The 22,101-nt window shown below is 42.2% G+C and overlaps 1 protein-coding gene across 1 annotated transcript in view; it reads right to left on the reverse strand.

Moving 5' to 3' along the window:
* Window positions 1-4,985: 4,985 nt before the first annotated feature.
* INSIG2 (insulin induced gene 2) overlaps window positions 4,986-22,101 on the reverse strand; it is a 52,351-nt gene continuing 35,235 nt past the window's right edge. The window contains exon 5 of the mRNA XM_029605341.1: window positions 4,986-5,161. Within this exon, the coding sequence (XP_029461201.1) occupies window positions 5,120-5,161 (42 nt within the window). The 3' untranslated portion in view covers window positions 4,986-5,119. The remainder of the gene's footprint in view (window positions 5,162-22,101) is intronic.

The raw sequence follows: 22,101 nt of genomic DNA on the forward strand, positions 1-22,101 counted from the left end.
TTCTTGGCATTTTAGAACAAATTGGAAGGGATGTGCAGGCTCTGTTTGAAAATTTCGGTCTAGAAAAGGTTTCTCTGCAGCTTGCTGTGAAAGGGTGCTGTTGCCTCTCCACTACTCCTTATCAAAAACATAAAAGAGGTGAAGTGTGTGTGTGTGGGGGGGGGGGGGGGGGGGAGAGCACTTAATATTATTTTTAAAATTCTTGATTTTCTAAGGTTTTAATTACTATCCATTGAAAAGGATTTTTTTTTAAACTTCCAAATGCCATAGAATATAAGAAATGCATTTCTAAAAACTGGCCCTTAAAAAGAAAAAAAAGTGTGGAGGGGGGAGGAGAGGGAGAAGAGTTATCAGTATTTTCACCACAAATTCCAATTTTGGATTATGCAATTTTTAAATTTCAGAACTGAAAAGTTGGCCTTAAAGCCCCAGAAAACTTGCATTGATGACATACGTTTTTAAGAATCTGCAGTACCTAATCTTGTACATATAGTTAGTTGTATGCTAAAATGTAGGCACCCCTGGTCAGATTGTAGGTTTTAATGAATAAGTGAACAATAACTGACACCACCTCTCCATGTTACAAAGTTAAACACTAGTCCACCAGTCAAGACCAATATACAGGTAGAAAGGCCATTCAATGTGATATTAAATAATCCACCCAAACTCATGTATCTAAACCAGGGTCATAACCATATTTACAATAAAGGACTTCAGAGATGGTACTTAATACATTTGACCAAAACTATGGCAAATAATCCCACAAAACACTCTCCTCAAAAGTAATATCCAAAACAAACTAAGGACCGGTCAGAATGATTTTCAATTGTGGCGAAAGTTTATAAAGAAATAATAAAGTTGTATAAAGGGTGTCAGCAAGCCGGGCGAATGTGCAAGACCACCTAAAAGATAGTAGCCCGGACCTCTCAATCATTCACTCATAAGTGATTTCAATAACAGTATCAGTAATACTATAATGGAACATTTTTAAGTACTTTTTCTTATGCACATAAAATAAGCCTATAGGCAAAAATGCTCAGAGACAAGAGAGACACAAAGCCCTGACGTCAGCTAGTGTTTCGGATCTCCTGCAGCAGGGGGACTTATCTCAAGCACAAGATTCCTCTTCGTGATCAGGAGCGATCAAAGGATCGTTTTTCCTTTTCAGGCAGTCACATAAATATCTTTCTGAATGACTTTCATTCATATTTGGACTTATAATTCGTATTGGAACTTCACAGTCTTAACACTAAAAAAGTGTTCCTGAATATCTTCTGTACTTGGAGCCAGTTCTAGTTTTCTTTTCCTCCAAATGTCCTAATAAATCCTTCTCTGGGTTACAGAGGGTGTTCTCAGCAGTGCTTTAGTACACATGCTGAGCAATGGCTGCTACAGGCAGTTGTCACTCTGGCCACTCCTTGCAGCTGCAGCACACGATAAGCAGAGCAATGCTTCTCTATAAAATGCAACAGGAATAGAGGAGAAGAACTCAGTACTTGTACCCACGGAGACTGGGAAGACGATGCAATCTTCGAGCATGAAACATTGATAACAGTATAATTATTTCCCCCAAGGTCTAGTGCATTTGGAGAATTGTGCCACTCCTAGAAGAGTAGTAAAGAAAAGAGGTATAATGACAATGTTGTTTGTGCTGGAAAACATTAAGAGCCTCATTTTCCATCCGGATCGCACGCGAAAAGTCCCTTATCGCGTGCGATACCAAAATGGGGGCGGAGTCAGCCCCGGAAGAGGAGGTGTCACCGGGCCGACGAAAAGGTAAGGCCCTTTTCGCATCTGAGTCTGCACCCAATAGCTACACCTTCTATGGTGGCGCTATTGGGTGCGAAACTGGCAGCGATCGCACCACGGCGGTGCGATCGCTGCCGGCTAGCGCAGGACTGCCCCCCGTCCTTCATTACCTAAAGTATCGCAGGCCTGCGATACTTTAGAAAATGAGGCCCTAAGTGACCAAACAAAAAGTTATTTTCAATTTGATAAGGCTGACGAAGGCAGTATTAATTAATTTACCATTCACTATTCCAACACTAATCATAAATGCTACTTTTGGAGAAGCAAAAAGAAGAACCTCTCAGAAAAAAAAAAAAAGCAGCCCACATTATGAATCTAAACACGTCAAGGTGCTGCAGTGCTGAGCTTCACCAAAACTACTGGGAGGCATCCTATGGATGGATGTCTAGGATGAACCTAACAGGAGCAACTCAGAATGACCAGCCAGTCTTGGCTTTCCCCCAGTGCATGCAGGGAGATGTAGTTCTAAGTTCCCACAGAAAAACAAGGACTACATCACCATGCCTGCCATGGGGTAAAACCAGGACTGCTTCAGTCTGTGCTTTTGAAATTGTGACTGATCATCAGTGCACAGCTTATATTCCGAGATAGAGAGACAGATACACTCACACAATACTTGGATTAATAAGAAAAACCTAGTAAATATGAAAGTGAAAGCAAGAACTCCCAAACGGGTAAAAAGATGATCTGATTGAAGAAAATAACTGGTAATGTTGCTTTAGATATGCTCTACTTTGCCCACCACACTGCAGCTTTTATCCATTAGCACCCAAACCAGCAATGCGCTCCAGCATGGCCTTACTAACAGGCCAGTTCTGTAACACACATTCTGATTGGTTCCTATACCTGTCATTCCTACGCATTATTCACCTCTGCAACAGCGGGAACTCAAAGAAATATAGCCATCCCCTGTTGCTCCGTTCAGTTTCTTTGTTATCAGCTTATAACAAGCCATTTTGGCATCCTGAAAGATGTTGTCAGTGGCATACACCTAAAACCTGACACCAGGAAAACAGTTCCTCTTTAAATACAGTAAGCAGGATCAGGTTAATACACCTATGCCATAACCTCGGAAGACAGCTGAGGTTGGCAGGGCCTACAGACTTCCTGCTATCTGCTGGCACAAGAAGCAGGATACAGGCAGATGTAAACGCTTCCAGCGTTCAATTGACTGAAGTGCTCAGAGGGTTTTACAAAAAGTCTCATAACTCTGGTAGAATAAAAGCCCAAGGCATATTCTCTGACAGGAAATCACCTCCCAGTCAATACCTACTCAGACAACAATACGATCAGAAATTTTATTATAACAGCTACAGAATTTATATCAACACTGACATTATTCACACCAAACACATTTTTTTTTTTTTTAGAAAGATTATTTTATTTAAAGAACAGCACATGGGAAGTATGAAGTGGAAACACTCCCCTCCCCCACCCCCCAAAAACAAAAAGTACATTACCTAATGCTGTATTTTAAATAATACATAAACCTGTTAGTGCAGTACAAGTTTGGTTTTCAGGTTTGGTCAATAAATCTACAAGATGCTCAGGTTGAATGAAACCAAAACACTTTTTAATAAGTTAACGTTGACTGGTTAACGCAGCATTTCAACACAGAAAACCACAAAGCTGATTTGGGTCAGGCTGCCCACTCTCTCTTCCTTCACTGTCCATGCTTCCTTCAAGGACCCAGTCTATTACCCTCAAGAAGGTGGCCTTGCCTTCCTGCAGTTGATCTCATCCTCATATATCTCCCACTTAGACCGTAAACTCTCTGGCTCAGGTAAATTCATTATTGCAACCTGCAAGACTGGTGCTGGCCACTCACTCCATCCCTGCACGGACTTGTTAACTCTGCAGTGCTACATGTACCCTCTCAGCACTATATGAAAAATAAAAATGTAAGAGGACGATATGGAAGTGCTGAGCCCTGAGTATAGAGCACATCTATAAAGGGCTAAGGGAAAAAAAAAAAAAGTCACTTTTCATACATTTCTTTTATAACTTTCAAGATAGAGAGCTTTAGGAGAATCTCTACTTGCATAGGGGCCCCTACCGCAGAGCCTTAAGTTAAACTAATGTAGGACTCAAGCGGTCAGGAAGGAGGGAACAAAGTCAGATCAAATTATGGCTGCATCAACTTTATTAAAAAAAAATGTTTTGGGTGCACAACTCTGAAACATGTGGCCAGCGCTGACCTTAAGGGGGGGGGGGTATGGGGCCCAGGTCCCTTCTTCCCCTTCTCACACTATGATACTCTCCCTCCTTACCTGCTTCCCCCCCCCCCCCCCCTGCCATATTCACCATGAAGTCAGAATGCGCCAGGCCAGCGGGTCCCGAGACTACAGGGGCCTGATGCAGTTCAGATCCTACAGCTGGCAGAGAAGAAAGCAGACGCAGGTAAGAAGCACTGCTCTCTCCATGCTGGCGGGCAGGAGGCAGGCCGTGGCACAGCAAGGAAGGGATTTTGCTGTAGACCAGCATAAAAGGCAGTCACCTACTCACTTCCTGCCCACCAGAGACAAACCCGCATGTCGTTATAACACCATCACCACACCTGCCTTTCGATCGGCTCTGCTGAAATGCTGCTTTAGCCTCATCAGTTTCTTCAAGCTTGTGGGCAGTGCCCGAAAGCTGGTGCAGTGTTCTGCACTGGAATGATTTTTTTTTTTCTTCCTTCAGCTGCGACGACGACGATGGGGCTTGTCGAGAAACTTTGCCAAAACGAGACACTAAACGCTATGCTCGCTACCGCTCTTAGTGAAATGCATAAGTAAAAAAAAAAAAAGCAAAAGCTTTGGGTGCTTACATTTGGGCCAGAGTTCTTAGCACCAACCTTATGTATTGTACGTGAACGAAAAATAAAAAAACAGAATCCCGCTGAAGACTGGCGACTCGTTCCACGTGACAAATCAAATCAAACTGATTTCGGACAGAGTTCAGCAGCAGAATGCAAGTTTGGCACCACAACACTGTGGAAAGTGAAAAACCCCAGCAATCTTGTATAGCTGAGGGGAGAGGGGGGGAGAGAATCACATTTATTCATTTTTTATTTCATACTAATATTATGTACAATTATTCAAAGAGGCAGGAGCTTGTCATGAATTAGTTCTAGAAGCAGCAATCACAGATTGCAAGAACAGGGAGGACTTAAGGGGAAAATTGCAAAAGTGCAATTTTGTGGGGTTGGTTTTTTTTTTTTTTTTTTTTTTTTTTTACATAGACTTGTTGTTTTCCCAACGCATCGATGCCCTTTTGGCAGCCTTGGCATCGCTTTGTCCGTGGGTTGACCTGTAGCATTCTGTTCACTTTAATCTTGATGGGATTTTTCTCCAAGGACTTTGCACTCATACTGCAAAAAAAAAAAAAAAAAAGGGAAAGAAAACAGAAAGGAGGGAGGTTAGAGAAAACACGGTCTTATTGGGAAACTGTGGCCATTTAAACTGAACAAGAATTCTGGACTTGTGAAGGAATACTGGCTATCGGTTCATGTTTATTTATCAGAAGGACTCTACCAGGCTTTTTTTTGGGTCCATTTAAAGAGATAAAACTCTCACATAGACATAAACAGGACTAAGCAGAGGTCAACAGGCACTAACTTCCACATTCAAGTAGGATTAAAACCTGCCACAATTGAGCCGAATAAAGGATATCTACCCTCTATATGGCTAAAGCTGGTAAAGCAATGTTGCCTCACGCGAGAACCCAAATCATCTGGCCTTTTTCCTCCACGAGCCTTGCTCTGCAAACATGGCTGGCTGTCTCTCCCCCCTCAAATGGCCTCTTAGACACCAGAGAGCAGAGGCTTCCACTCCCCTCCCAGAATGTAAATCAGACAGCTCTGTAGTCGTTAAGTCCCATCATGGACAGAGTTACACCAACTAGCAAATGCACAGCTGCTGGGTTCTTGGATCGACCACCACACCATATTCTGCTTTTTATATTTCACACATTTAAATCCCCTCAAACTAAAAAAAAAAAAAAAAAAGTGACCATTTTCTTTTTACCCTACGGTAACTACATAACATTCTACTTTCCGACCCATGTCTTCCTCAAGCTGCACACAGTGAACTTACCATGCTAAAGCTGTTATGGGTTACCTTCTAAAGGTGACTGCATCCATATCCCACAATGAATTGCAACAAACGAAAACAGTCAGGCTCCTAGCTACAAGAACAGTCTGGAGAGCCATTCTATTAAATGTGAATGCTGATGCTCTATAATTCGTAGACTGCAAGGAGTTGAAAATACCATAGATGCAATGTTATACTCTACTAAGCATGGAACCCTCAGGACCCCTGCAAAAATGAGGCCTTTAAATTCTGCTTGGAAGGAGACATTAATATTTAGCAGTTCCAGCTGGCAGTTTAACAGAGCTGTAACACCCTATCTTCACCCCACACCAAACAGAAGGAGAAAAGCAGTCTCCCTGCTGCACTTGTACAGTGTATGTTCAGCTTATCTGTAGGCCTTGTACTAACCTCAATATTCATGCCTAGATCTCTCCTTGGATTCCTGTGGTCTTCTTACACTGTTCACTTCTAAACTAGATTACTATAAATGGGCTACTGGTTGGTCTCCCTAAGTCCTCTCTGTACCCAAATCTCTGCCACCAGCCTTCTCTATCGGAATCACCATTCCTCTCATGCAACACCATTTCTGGTTTATCTACACCAACTTCCCATCAGCTTTCACTGCCAACATTAAATGCTCCACCTTTTTCAGTGGATCCATAGCACTGCCCTTCCTCATTACACTGATTTCTTGCCTTCCCAGTTTTTGTAACTAAAGCCATGCTCTCCTTATTCTTCCTTGCTCCAAGCAGGCCTCATCCTGTTGTTGAGTTTCTTATTTTTTCCAGGGAGCACAGTTGTCCTTCCCACATTCAAGACTCAGAAGTGCCTTGCCGAGTCAGACCAAATGGTCCATTAAACCCAACATACTCTCTCCATGATCAAACCAGGTCACTTGGAAGGAGCCAGCAGATCCTAATAGGGAGATCCCATTCCTGTTCTCACTCCCAGAAGCAGAAGGTACAATCCTGATGTCTACCTGGCTTCTGTCCTGTCCTTCAAAGCTTAACACATAACTGTTCCATCTCACTTTCCCCTAAACACGCTCAATGGTTTTATGCCATTTCTATATATGTTTTAAAGCAGAGGTTTCCAATTTCAAACCACCAAGAGGGCCAGAATTGGGGGTGGGGGAATAGACCCTCTCTCAGAGTTTGCTGTGTTATGGGGAGAGGAGTGTTCCCTGAATGTGTTTGCTAGTGAGGGAGGGGGCATGTCTGGCCCTTTCAATGATTTGAAATGCTGGGAAAGGTGAGGCAGGAAGCAGAGTTCCCAGTGTGATAGACAATGTCAATATGATTATTTCTGATTTCTTGGAAGGTGCCTAGGAACCCTGCCCCTTGCATCTGCCCTCTGGGACAGTGGGGAAGCATAGAGGGGTGTTTGTGTGGTGTACTCCCTCCACGCTCACCTCCTTCCTTTCCATTCCCTCTTATTCACACTTCCACGCCCTTCTCTTTCATGCTCCCTCTGCTCCTCTTTCTTCACTCACTCAACCCTCTCTCCCTTCCCTTCCTTTCCTTCTCGCTCATCCCTTTCCTTGTACTCACAACCCTACCCCCTACGCTGGTCTTCCAGGGCCCCAAAGGGAATCCTCTACCTCTCCTGACTTCCAGGGCACGTATCCCATCCCCACCCTCACCTGCAGCTGAAGCCATTGCCAAGAAGCAGCTCACTATGATATACCCAGCAATAATCCAATGCTGGGGTTCCACAACCAAAAGGTAGCCTTGGCCTTGCCCCAGCCAGGGAAAACCCTGGCTCTTTGCTAGAAGTCTAAGAAAAGTGAGCCCATGGACGACCACGTCCAACGAGTGGGTGAGCCATCCATCAGCGACTGTAAGGACAATAGTTCACTGTAGGGAATATCTTTAAGTCTCGGGCACAATCAGCCTCCCCTGCAGCACTATCTTTTATTGATAATATGATTCCCGATAGTAATATTTCTGTTTCAGCAGTGGCCTCTATACATCACCAAAAGGCTGTAGAGACATTGACTTTGGAGAACCATCTGAAGAAAAAACCTTCAAGTTCGGAGGCTCCAACGAGTAGTTCACCAAGAGTGCATCTCCCTACAATAATCCCCTCTGAGTGGAGAAATTGAAGAGATAGAGGAACCAGCTACTATTTTTCTATGGGATGCTTGGAGATTGGTTACTAAAATTGAGAAAAATATGTCTTTATCTGTAATCCAGTCAAATGTCTTGTCAACCGAAGTGGAATCTAAGATGGAAGAACAAGACAGTAGGATATCTGGAGTGGAATGATCCGTTATGGAGACCAAAGCGCAGTTATCTATGATTCAAGCTTCTTGTATATATTTTATTAAGGACGATCTTTTTGTTCATAATCAGCTTGAAAAACTGGAAATTGATTTGCATTTTTAAAATTCTCCCATTTCTAGGTTATTTTCATCGGGGGAACTATTTAAAAAAAAATATATATATATGTGAGGTCCTTTCCTTTGATGAGGATAAGGTCTCAGTTAATATCTAAGTCATATTATCTCCCGAAAAAGAAATTGTTTACAGCAAGGGACGAGAAGAGGGATGTGTTGGAAAGTCCAGGGGCATGTACTTTTTTTTTTTTTTTTTTTTAAAGAGGATTCTATTGACAACATTCCAGCGAAAGCTACTTTGTTAGGGTCTTTTTCTTTAAAACAAGATAAGGATCAGGGTTTTGTTTTTTTTGTTTGTTTGTTTTTAATAAATATTGCCAATGCAAAGATTGTTCCTTTTGTGGCCAAAAAATCCAGATCTTTCCAGATGTTGTTTCGCAGTCTACTCAAGCCCATAGGAAACATTTTCTCTCCCTTAAGCAAAGGGTTCTGGGTATTAGAATTAGTTTTCTCCTAAAATTTCCATGCAAATGCTTGGAAACTTATCAAGACAATAGATTTATTTTTTTTGATCCATTACATTTAGACCGCTTCTTAAGTGAGAAGACTCTGGGAGCTTCTGTTCCTAGCAATGCTAAGCTGGATGATTAGATCATAAGGCTTAAATAAGGTTTGGGGCTGACTTCTTTTGGCTTGATGGTTTTCTTTGATGTTAATCACATTTATTTATTTTTTTAAATATTCTTCCCCCTTATGAATAATGTGGCCTGGGTTAGGGTTTTCTTTCACTTATTTCCTTGATATTCTAATGTTTAATATAGGATATTTGTAATTCAATTCATTGTATGTAATGATATAAATTAATAAAGATATAATTAAAAAAAATATATATGTCTCAGAGAAGTGCAATGGCGACAGCCATCCAGCCTGCCACCCCAGGAATACAGACAGCTCCTCACCAAATTCTGTGCCAGTGACAGTCCCTCAGCATCAACCACTCAGCCAGACTCCAATCACTGGTGGCCCCTAGCGGCAGTTCCATAGCATCATTTATTTATATTCTTTTTTATACCGAAGTATAGCTGAGTGCCTTCACCCCGGTTTACAGTGTAACAACTTCATACAATGAACAGGTTATAAATTATAACACAATATAAACTTAGTTATAACATCTCAGCATCATCTACTCGGCTGAGGGGAAAAGAAAGCCATGACTCATGAGGTTCCCACCTCTAAGGGTGAGAGTAATCCCTGCCTGCTTTACTTGTGTTTACTCCTGTTCATGCGAATTTCTACTCCCATGCAGGGTTTTTGTCTCTTTCTCACTCTCTGTATGGGAACCCTGCCAGCAATACAGCCTTCACCACTGACACAAGTCCACATAGGGGAAAAAATTAACTTTGCTCAGCAGGCCAGATCTGGCCATGGGCAGGAAAAGTTTTGCAGGCCAGAAAAAATGGTTTTGTGGGCAGGATGTGACCTGTGGACTGTAGTTTAGGGACCACTCTTTTTTTTATTTTTTATTTTACTGAACAGGCAGATTTTATGCAACTGCAACAGTCTAATAGCAAACAGTAGCGCAGAATTCCCCTAGGACTAATAAATATACCCAGATATTTAATCCCCTCTGTGTCTCTCCTAAAATTTGTCATAAGAAAATAGGATAAAGCATAAGCTTTGGCAAGTTACATGTAAAACACTGATAAGACAGGCTAAGAGAGAATTTGAAAAGAAATTGGCTGTAGAGGCAAAAACCCATAATAAAAACTTTAAAAAATATATCCGAAGCAGAAAGCATGCAAGGGAGTCGGTTGGACCGTTAGATGACAGAGGGTTAAAAGGGCACTTAGGGAAAATAAGGCCATCGTGGAAAGACTAAACAAATTTTTTGCTTCGGTGTTTACTGAAGATGATGTTGGGGAAATACCCGATCCGGAGACGGTTTTCAAGGGTGATGATTCAGAAGAACTGAAGCAAATCATGGTGAACCTGGACGATGTGGAAGGCCAAACTGACAAACAGAAGAGTAGTAAATCACCTGGACCAGATGGTATACATCCAAGGGTTCTGAAAGAACTAAAAAATTAAATTTCAGACCTATTTCAATTAATTTGTAACCTATCATTAAAATCATTTATTCTACCTGAAGACTGGAAGGTGTTCAATGTAACCTTGATATTTAAAAAGGACTGCAGGGGTGACCGGGAAACTACAGACCAGTGAGCCTAACTTCAGTGCCAGGAAAAATTGTGGAAACTGTTATAAAGTATAAAATCACAAAATATTTAGAAAGATATAATTTAATGGGACACAGCTAGCATGGATTTACCCAAAGGAAGTATTTGGATTTTCAGATGGCATCTAGGCTTCTAAGAAAACAAAAAATGTCATGAGATAGGAGCCAATGACCTTTTGTGGACTGCAAGTTGGTTAAAAGACAGGAAACAGAGTACGATTAAATGGTCAATTTTAACAGTGGGAAAAGGTAAATAGTGGAGTGCCTCGGGACCGGTGCTTTTTAATATATTTATAAATGATTTGGAAAGAGGTACGACAAATGAGATGTTCAAATTTGTGGATAACACAAAATTATGCAGCGTATTTAAATCAAGTGGACTGTGATAAATTGCAGGAGGACCTTGTGAGACTGGAAGATTGGGCTTCCAAATAGCAGATGAAATTTAACGTGGACAAGTGCAAGGTGATGCATACAGGGAAAAATAACCCTTTCCTTTCAAGTTGTAACTGCACATCCACATTCAAAATGGAGATGGGGCGGTAAGCACCTGGGTCCAGATCCTCTCTGCCCTTTTTGTACATTAACACCATTTTTGCATCTGTTAGATGATGTGGGCATTCGGGGGTATTCCCTTAAATATTCCAGGGCTCTGGTTAACATTAGTGCCAACTCTTGGGAGGCACATTTTATAAATTGCCAATAGGATTCCCCTCAGGCCAGGGCTTTTCCCATTTGGTAGTCCTGACATGGCTTTCTGCCATTCTGTTGAGGTGATTGTTTCAGATAGCTTTTTGTTTTGGTCTTCCATTATTTGGGGTAAACAGGCCCCTTCCAGGAAGGCATTTATAGCAGCTATATCACTACCTCCCTCACCCAAATGCAGGACAGCAAAAAAAAAAAAAAAGGTGTTGTTGATAGCTTTAAGTCTATGTATAATGATCCCATCCCTCATGCGAAACCCTGTAATTACATTGCCCTGTTTGCTCTTCCTAAGCATTCTGCTCAGCAAAGCTCCTGTTTTGTTTCCATGCTCATAAAATCTTCCACACCTCTACATTGCTTGGTAAGCTGCACTTGCGCCCTTTAATAAAGACTGAAGATTTTTCTCTTATTGGATCTTGGTATTCAATGTTAACAAGGATCGAGGATGTCCACTGGGACCTAGAAGATATGCAAGCGCTCGATTCCCCCTATTTTTAGGAGATTGCCCTTTACAGCCAGTCCAAAGCCTCCAGAATCCATCTTATAAAGCAGGCTGCCAGGTTTGCTCCCTCTCTTCCTCTTCCTGAAAACCAAACTACATACATTTCCTTTCTGCGCCCACACTTCTCAATACCATCTAATTTGGCTGACATCTCCAACAGCCTTTGCGTCCAAAAAAAAAAATCCTCCTTCCTGCATGCTCCCATCAGTCCTCAAGATCTTCCACCCACATCGCCGTGGCCTCAATTTGGGAGGAGTTCTTTGCGCCGAAGGCACCAGTATGGCAACTTTATCCAACACCATTCCTAGCGTGCTGTTAATGCTTGAGGTAAATTTATCAAAGGAAGCCTCAAACATTTTCTGTAGCATTTTCATAGTGTCCAGTGGAGTGGCAGGAACAGGCCACTCCTCATCGGAGGGCTGCCCCTGAGAAGAGTCTACGTTCCACTCCATAGCAATTTAATCAGTCCGCTGAGCTTTTCCTATCTTATCAGCCCAAAAGGCAGGCAGGGACTTTTTAGACATAGTCTCTGCAATTAGATGCAGTTCCAGAACGGATAAAAAAAAAAAAAGTATTATCTGCCAGGGATCCGAGAAGCTTTCCCTGCCCAAGTCAGCTCACGCTCAGCACATTACGTGACACCCCGAGACCCTGGTTTTAATCAATCTTGATTTAAAGATAAATTTTGGGCGTAGGTATTTCGTTTTGTTTTTACTGTTGCTTTTCAATGATGAGATTTAAGTAATATAAGGTAATCTGGAATGGATTTGTTTTTTACCATCCTCTGGGTCAGGTAATTGATTTTATGTACGTGATGTTCAGCTAACTGTTTGATTTTTAAAATGAATTGTGGAAATGGTATATTACATGAATTATTTCTAGTATTTTATTATTATTGTTTGGGTTCTATTTTACTTTTGTTGTGATCCGCCCTGAAGACACTGGTAGACTATGGGAGCCAGAATATAAATATATAACATTAAACTAAATTAGGCACCGTTAGCTTTCTAATTGGTAACGTACCCTGGAGACGAATGCTATATGAAAGCCAAAAATTGCACCAATCTGCATGTGCCCATGAGGTTTATGCTAACCCTGTTATTCATGTATTCCTGGGACCCTTGGCCTATGGGAAAAAAACAAATCCCTTTAAAACAAAATTACAGCTTCAGGAAATGCAATGCAATTTGGAATACTTATTTCAAAGCCCCTCAAGCTATTCTGCACAAGAAATCAGGCTGCACCCACTTCATATGCATAGGAACAGTATACTCCATTCTTCTACCTCATGCTCCAACCCAGTGTTTCCCAACCCTCTCCTGGAGCACATCTAGCCAGTCAGGTTTTTCAGGATTTCTACAATGAATGTGCATGAGAGAGATTTGCATATCCTGAAAATCAGACCGGTTAGGAATGCCTCCAGGAGAGACAAAGGAAACATTGATCTAACCTCCCAGTGATCTGGAACAAGGGTCTGGATGCGAGAGAAGCTCGGGAGAGAGGACAAGGCCAGTACAACTTCATCTTCTCAGCTCTTTCTACCGACAGGTGAAAGCTAATGAGCCTTGTTTGTGTCCCTCATTAACGGGAGGGGGGCCAATTTTTACAAGGGATCAAACTGACTCACGAAGAAGTTAGTCGGCCAGATAACTTCCTTGAATACAGTCCAGCTGCTAAGCGGCTACATATAGCCAAGTGTCACTATTTAAACTGCTTTTAATGCAGGCATTCCCAGAGGGCGTGGTTAGATCAGAGGGATTAAATTACATGCAATTAAATTTAATTTTCAAACTTATGCATAGGTAGTTTTCCCCTTGAAATCCCAGCCACACAAATAGCAGGAGAAAAGCACGCAGATACTTTTTACCCCTCAAAAATTAAATGCCAGCCCAGAGCTGGCATTACGTTTTGAGGCAACCCCAAGCCATGCTCAGAAAAGCAAACAATACAGCTTTTCTGTGGTTCTTCCTACTTAATATTGTTGTAATACTAAGCAGGAGAAAACACAGAAAGCTGTAACATGAAAAAAAAAAAATCTTGACAGCAGTCAGAATAGGAAATGAGAAGCAATTTCTGAACATCCATTTTCCTAACCCATGGCTATGGGTTTTCTTCCTGTGCCCGGCTACTTCTGGGCGCTCGATGCCATGGACGTGCTAGGGACATGGAATTCATCCACTGCGTGTACCTTTTAGCGTGCCAGCTCATTTGAGCATGACATCGAACACCCAAGAAGAGGGGATGTGCATGCGTTTAAAAAAACGTGCGTCCAAACTGTAAGAAGTAACAGACATAAGAAGTACTTCACACAAGACATGCTAACTTATTCTAAAGCGTCCACCAATTTCGTATAGGTATGTGTTTTACTAAAGATTACATTTAAAAAAAAAAAAAAAATCATGACAAGAAAATGCTACTCCAGTGCCTGCAGAGAATACATTCCACCAGTCCTCCCACTGAATGCAGTAACCATGGTGCTGGGAGTAAGGCGGGCCTTGGGACTGCCAATCGTGCAATATGATTGGTCAAACAGATCTTGGCGCTTCTTCCTGAGTACTAATTAGCTCAGACCCTGCTTATCTTCAGACATCAGTGGAGCACAGACATGCTCAGTGGGGTGTGGTCATAAGCCCCTGGGCTCTTTCTAATGAACACCTTGATAGATTGTTAGCAGAAAGACAATTCCTTGCTGCAAACACTAAACTCAAAGAGCAGACACTGCTCTGTTATTCCAACACCTTCATTACAGCTGGGAATCACTTTAGAAAAACATACCTCTGCAAAACCACATTAGATAGTTAAAAGGAAGTGCTGCATTTTAACACTAAGCAGGTACACAAAAATAGTGCAGTGCCTCCGTCTATATCAAAGATAGAGTATACAATCAGAGGTCCTATACGCAGTACTATATTCTACAAATAAATCTTTTTTATTAAACACATTCAATATAAATCATCCTCCTCTAATACATAGGAACTCCTAACTAGACAATAGTTAATAAAAACACTCACTCATTCATTACCCCCAATCATACTTTCCGCACACATACCATTCTCTAAAAAATACCCCAACATGATTGATATATAGACAAATATCTTATGAACATTTCACATAATATACAACGCACTCCCTCTCAGTATATACCGCATAGAGTGTCTATTTATATGTTCAATCACCCGACGATCTCGTTTCGTCCGCCGTGGCAGACTTCCTCAGGGATGTGTTCATAAACGCATTAATCAATCACGATGAAGTTGAATATTGCACCTCCCGATCACCATAATAATCACCCCGGTTCTTCTCGTAACCCTACTCCTTAAAGTGCCTTCCCACGCCTAGCAGGAACTCCATGTCTAATAGCGAAGTAACCAAATACACTCCTTTCACTTCTATCTCCGTACGTTCTGTAAAAGCTGTTGGTGTTCACAGTACTACCAGTCTTCTTCAATTGTAGCTTCCCTTCATCTCCTTTTGCTTAAACCAACAAGCACATCTTCTTCTTGTATATCTCTTAAAACCGATAAATTGTCTTCTTCCGATTCGGCACGCTATGCTTAAACGTTCTAAGCATAGCGTGCCGAATCGGAAGAAGACAATTTATCGGTTTTAAGAGATATACAAGAAGAAGATGTGCTTGTTGGTTTAAGCAAAAGGAGATGAAGGGAAGCTACAATTGAAGAAGACTGGTAGTACTGTGAACACCAACAGCTTTTACAGAACGTACGGAGATAGAAGTGAAAGGAGTGTATTTGGTTACTTCGCTATTAGACATGGAGTTCCTGCTAGGCGTGGGAAGGCACTTTAAGGAGTAGGGTTACGAGAAGAACCGGGGTGATTATTATGGTGATCGGGAGGTGCAATATTCAACTTCATCGTGATTGATTAATGCGTTTATGAACACATCCCTGAGGAAGTCTGCCACGGCGGACGAAACGAGATCGTCGTCGGGTGATTGAACATATAAATAGACACTCTATGCGGTATATACTGAGAGGGAGTGCGTTGTATATTATGTGAAATGTTCATAAGATATTTGTCTATATATCAATCATGTTGGGGTATTTTTTAGAGAATGGTATGTGTGCGGAAAGTATGATTGGGGGTAATGAATGAGTGAGTGTTTTTATTAACTATTGTCTAGTTAGGAGTTCCTATGTATTAGAGGAGGATGATTTATATTGAATGTGTTTAATAAAAAAGATTTATTTGTAGAATATAGTACTGCGTATAGGACCTCTGATTGTATACTCTGCATTTTAACACTAATCATTTTTTTAATGAATCACTGCACAGTGTAATTTATAATTAGTTGATTCACTAAGGGTGTGTGTGTGACATGGTTTGCCACATAATTGGTGTTATGAAGATTAACTTCTGTTTCTTAACGAGCAGTTTAGGTGAATTCAGAATCATTATATGCTCCAATTTAAACTTACCTGTTAATTTCCTATGCTTTAATCCTGACAGACCAGTCCAAATAAGTGGGTTATGTCCACCCTGCCAGCAGATGGAGATAAAGAAATAAAAAGCTCAAAGCTGACTTCACTCCCCTCACAGGGGTCTGGTACGCAAAGGGCGTGCTGCCATGTCAGCGATGAAAAAAAAGATAACAAAAGAAAATGCAAAAAGGCAGAAAAGAGAAAGACTGTACACGTCCATGCAGAAGCTTGGACCAAAAAAAATGACTGAGTGGATCATGAGGCAGTGTGTGCACAGGAACTCCCACACATGCTCAGTAGAGCAAAGCTCTCTATGAACCAGGAGACAAGGGTCCATTCAGCGCCAGCAGATGACGTCACCCAAATGTCATTGCTAATTCAGCCTTGCTTGTTGTTGAACGGCAGGCACCTGGGGTCACAGTTAGCATAAGGGGCTCTGCCTGATAGCTGTCGGTAACGGATCCAGGATAATGATTGTGAGAAATATCTTGTAGTAACCCCTGCACGAGATAAGGGGAAACCTCCAAAGAAGAGGTCTGCCATTTTGCACAATGACCCAAAGAATAAAAGAACTCACAGCCCTTTCTGAAAGACATGAAATAAATAGTACTACGGTATGTCGATAGCCTCTTTACAAAACCTGTGGCTGACCGACCCAACCTAATACTTCCCCGTCGCCCTGAAGGCGACGGGGAAGTCCCGTTGAGTAGTGTCACACCTCCCACAGAAGATTCAATGTATTGCTATGAAGACATCAAGAACACATGAAGGGAAGGGTCCATCCCAGCAGAACCCATTATCTTGGACTATCTCCCAGAGAAAAGGAGATAGCCTGAATAGATTGACTGTAACTTCTGAAACGTCTCTGACTGTTCTGTGCATAGGTTTGATAGATCCTTTAGGTTTTGCCCAATCTTGTATACCTATGCTGGGGGGTTCCTGTTTATGCCCCTTGCAACTCCTAATGATCGGCTTATAACAACTGATCAGGCATTTATCTACTCTCCCCCATTTCTTGTCTGTTATATTCCTATATAAATAGCAATAACACTGGTAAACAAAGTTATTGTTTCCTTCAGGCTTTTTGGTGTTCCAAATAGATTTTTTGATGCTGATCACAGATATTACTTCAAAATGTGTACATCACATAAGGTTTTTGAGAAACGGGCAATTTATTATTTGCGGCAAATGTTTCCACTCATAAGTGACGCCAAGATAAAAGAAGGTGCTTTCGTTGGCCCACAAATCCGAGCTGTGATGAAGGACAGCCATTGTGATGGTCTTCTGCAATGTACAGAACGTGTTGCGTGGACAGCCTTCAAGACTGTCGTTTGTAACTTTCTAGGCAACTATAAGGCAGCAGATTATGTTGAACAGGTTGAAAATCTGCTTCAGGCATACAAATTGATGAAGTGCAACATGTCATTGAAGATACATTTTCTTCATTCCCACTTGGACTTCTTCCCAGACAACCTTGGCGCTGTGAGCGACGAACATGGTGAAAGGTTTCATCAAGACATTGTCAAAATGGAGAAATGGTATCAAGGCAAGTGGAACTCCTCTATGCTGGGTGACTATTGTTGGACTCTCATCTGCAAAGCGTCGGACAGTGATTACAAACTAAAATCTGCAGCAAAACATTTTTAATTTTGTTTTCTGGTGCCAACATTGCCATTATAGCTTATGCCGCTACAGACACGTAACAATGCTTAATATATATCGCACATTTCTGGCAAACGGTACGTGATACATAATAAATGCATATTTGTGTCCAGCTTGTTAAAATCTACTTGTTTCACCGAAGATTGTGGAGGAAACAAAATGTTCCCAGAAATTTGTTTACCAGTGTAATACTCTGAGAGGGTAATTATAGGTAAAAAATGGTTATATTTTCTCTTAGCTATAATAAGATAATATATTTCTTCTGGCAATGATAAAATAGATTACAACAGAGCATAACATAAAATATAAATGGTAATAAAGAGCATATTGAATAAAGCTAAGTTAAGCTATGTACAAATCGGTGGCAAATTACCTCTGTAAGAAAATCAGCTCTAGGAGGCGATCACTGCAGGCAGAGTCTCTAGGCAGTCGAAGAGTTAACTGCAAACAGGATCTCTAGGCAAATTAAGTAATTGCCTGGGAACAGGAATGGGGGGAAGTAGCTTTAGAAAGCTAGGAAGTGCTTCACAGGACCAGCCATATCTTCAGCTTCAATGGCCAGTCTGCACTCAATTTCCTGTGGTTTGTCTCCAACCTTTATACAAGCTGGGCGTGCCACTCTGGTCTTAGCACTCTGTCCTTCTCACATTACAATTCCTTGTCCCTGGTCTTCCCCTCTTATTGGTTGTGATGTGCAATGACAGCCTCCTTTTCCGGTTTGGCATTTGCCTTCCATCGCTATCTTTAACCCCTACAGTACAATTATTCACAGTTTACTCTTTTTCCCCAACTATGTATATGATCATAGAAGCAATACCTGCATTGTATAGCACACTGTGTCCTGCCATGTGTTCATGGAGTATTTCAAAGCAGCAGGATACCAGCTTTAATTAATTACTGTAAACAAGTTCACAGCCCTTAAGACACACCTTCCTTTTGCATTAAGCATTTTAAAGGCAGCACTGGTATCTGTTTACATGGCCCTGCAGTCACAAAGTTTCTCACAGCAGGAAAATTTCACATTTTTCCAGACTTTGCATTAACCCTTTTATTCTTTGTCTGTGATCAAGCATTTTTTAAACACAGTCCCTGTCCCTGTATCAAGCATTAAACCTTTGCAGTATATGCTTCTCTATGAACTCTGTGCAAGACACACTGGCCAGGACTGGAGAGGGGAAAAAAGAGAGGAGCTTCCAATAACCACTGCTACCCGGCCTCTGAACTTTGGTCGCTAAACTTCCAGGATTACTCTAAAAGGGAAGGTAAAACTGTGCAAGGCAAAGACTGCAATGGCAGTTGCGCTGTATGGGGAGCTCCCGAGAAGCACAGCTATAAACACCATGGCCGCATCTTTAAATAGCCTGGGCCAGGCCACAGGAGGAATCCGACCAATGGAGCTACCAGCATCACTTCCCTCCGCTGTGCACGACTCACCTCCTGTGAATCCATCCAGGAGCTGCAGGTCCCCACATAGGGAGATTCAAGACCTCCGCACTCAGTACAGTATTACCCATGGGAAAGGTCAAAATGGCTGCCTCCTAGAGATACCAGACCCAGTGCAGGAGGACTTGAGTCCCAAAGTCACCTCTTATAGATACTTACAGAAAGAAAGACTATGAAAAAAGAAAGATTGTTGAGTTGAGACTCGATCTTTCTATCGATGGGGTGAATGCTAGCCTACTTAAAAAGCCAAAGACAACCCCCCTTTGTGAGCCAATTCCACATCCTTCTCTTCCCCTGAGAAGGGACTATAGATCCCTCATCGTCTTGGCCACCTTAAGGCTGTAATCGGGCGTCTTACATTGGGGAGATCCCAGACGTAGGAGCACCTAAGAATAGGAATACTCTCACAGATTATTGCCTCTCACTGCTTAGGCAAAACCTGCAGGAGGTCATGCCCCAGAATTAAAGGTCACCAGCTCCTCTCTCTTGAACAGTTTTCCCCCCACTGAGGCAGCAAGCTCCCCCTATCAGACGAACTCTCTCCTCCTCTTCTTGATTAGCAGATTCCCTAGGACCATCCCCAACCAGCAGCGGTGCTCTAGCAGCCCAAACATTGCCAAGGTTAACCTTAAGATTCCTCCGGGTGGGAACAAGAAGAAGGGCCAAGGGCTATGAAGTGCTGAAAGAGGAATCCAAAAGGTGCTGCCCAAAACAGGACCGTGCAGGGATTTAAAAAAAAAAAAATAAAAAAAAAATTCAAACAGGCCGCAGCAATCTTCAGCATCACAAGTCTAATGTAACCTCAACACCCCTCCGGGAGGCTTCCTTTATGTAGAGAGGGAAAGAGAGCCATCTCTGCAGGCTGTTCCCTCCCTCCATCCGTCACTAGCAGAGAGGGCAGGAAAGAGGAGCTCCAACATTTCTGTGAGGTCACCTGCTGAAACAGAAACTCAGCAGGGATCTAGAGCTGGGCAGGTTCTGCCAGAAGAAAATGACGAAGCCCAACCCCCATGGAACTTCCCTGTTCCACTACTGGAGGAACGAGGAAGGTGAAGAACCTGGCACACTTATTTTGGGCATGAAAAGGTGACAAAATGGCAGCCGATACTGCCAAAAGAGGAGCGACTACAGCGCTGCCCTTCCATGGCAGGGGACCAGGGCTTGAACTGGGAAACCCACCCACTTTCACTTTTGGCAAGGGGCCAACCCCCTCCCTGGATCACACACCCGCCCGCCCTGGTGCCGACCCTACTCACAAGCCAGGCAAAATGTGTTTTATTTAATTCATCTTATGTTCCGCCTCATCCAACACATTCGTCCCGGGTGACTTACAGGCAGACGCGCATAGGATCATTTTACATACATATATTTAAAATAAGAAAATAGAAAAATGTAGAAATTGGACAGTGTGTCTAATGTATCAAGTGCTCGATGAAATCATATCAAAAAGGTTTCCAGAAGGGGGAAAAAAAGCACTAACATTGAATGTTTATATTAATACTTGAACTACTAAATGTTAAAATAAATGAGCAGTATCTAATATAATCATGTCTAATGTTGCTGGATTTATACAGTGTTACGTATCGCACATTGAGATACTCCTGCGTGTCCTCGTTTTGGCTCCTGCGAGCAGTTTGGTAGAGTTCGCGATTTCATCACTTTAAATCCATGTCTAAAAGCCTGCAGTTTTTTTTATATCAAGAGCGCCTGCCCCTCTCTCTTGGAGGCTTGCCGGCACCACATTAGTCGAGACAGTTCCCTTCAGTAACATTTATTTGGTTTTGGTCTGAACGTTACACACACGTTGGGCTTCAATTCAGCGGCATTTCATAAGCGGGGCCGGTCTGGTTACCGGCACTCGCCCGTCGGGACTGCAGCGCAACTCGCGCTCCACAAGGAAGATTTTTTTCGTTATTTAGAATCAGGTGACATGCAATATAAGCGGCTGGGACTCTCGCTTCAGCCAGCATTCCCAGGTAGTTTCAATACATTTATTTGTCACAACGCGGTTTCAGCAGTATTATGGTCGTCAATCTCTAACACGCAATTGTTAGACTTCTTGATTTCTCTGTGCCAGCTGTCTCCCTCCCGAGGAAGCCTTCACCGGCGAAACCAGGGCCTTGATGGGACTTTTCCATCAGACCCGTTAAACAATACACCATTGTCTATAAGTCCTATTTGTATGGTGTGAATGCAAGTATGGATGCAAAGGTGAATATCAATATTGGGGTATTCTATGTATATTTATGTGTAGATAGTAGGTGTCAGCAAACACCATGCATTCGTTTGTGTTTGGTGAAGATTTTTAGGAATAGGTCGCTAAAAAGTTTAGGTACTTAGTAAATGAAATAAAATATTTATGTATAGATGATGTATAATGGTCTACTATATTGTGGTGACTTAGGCCTGGATTTATCAAAATGCGGTAAGTACCACATGCGATAGCAAAAGGGGCGTGTTTTATGCTAATATAGCATTTATCGCAATTTGCACTAATTACCTGTGCGAAGAGCTAAGTTAGTGCAAACTGCGATAAGTGCCAGACCTGTTGCATTTCCTGCATTCAATCTCTCTCGGCACTGGATCTGTCAATTCACCTGAAATAGGCCTTACGGGAGACATCGCAAAGGGCGATGGAACCCTAACCGCACGGTCACGGCAGCTATCGCACAGCCTAACGCAATTCAGTTAAAATCGGCGTTACGGCTGTGCGATAGCTCTTCGCAGACAGGCTAACCCAGCCCACTCTCCGCCCCTAACTCCTCCTATTTTCTGAATTTGCATCGCAGCATACGATATGGTGCGATCGCATGCGGTAAGGGCCTATCGCATGCGATAGGCCCTTACCGTCCCCCTACAAGATTTTTTATACAATCATATTTTCTAATATTTAA

The sequence above is a fragment of the Rhinatrema bivittatum genome, chromosome 6 (genome assembly GCF_901001135.1).
Source record: "Rhinatrema bivittatum chromosome 6, aRhiBiv1.1, whole genome shotgun sequence".
NCBI lineage: Eukaryota > Metazoa > Chordata > Amphibia > Gymnophiona > Rhinatrematidae > Rhinatrema > Rhinatrema bivittatum.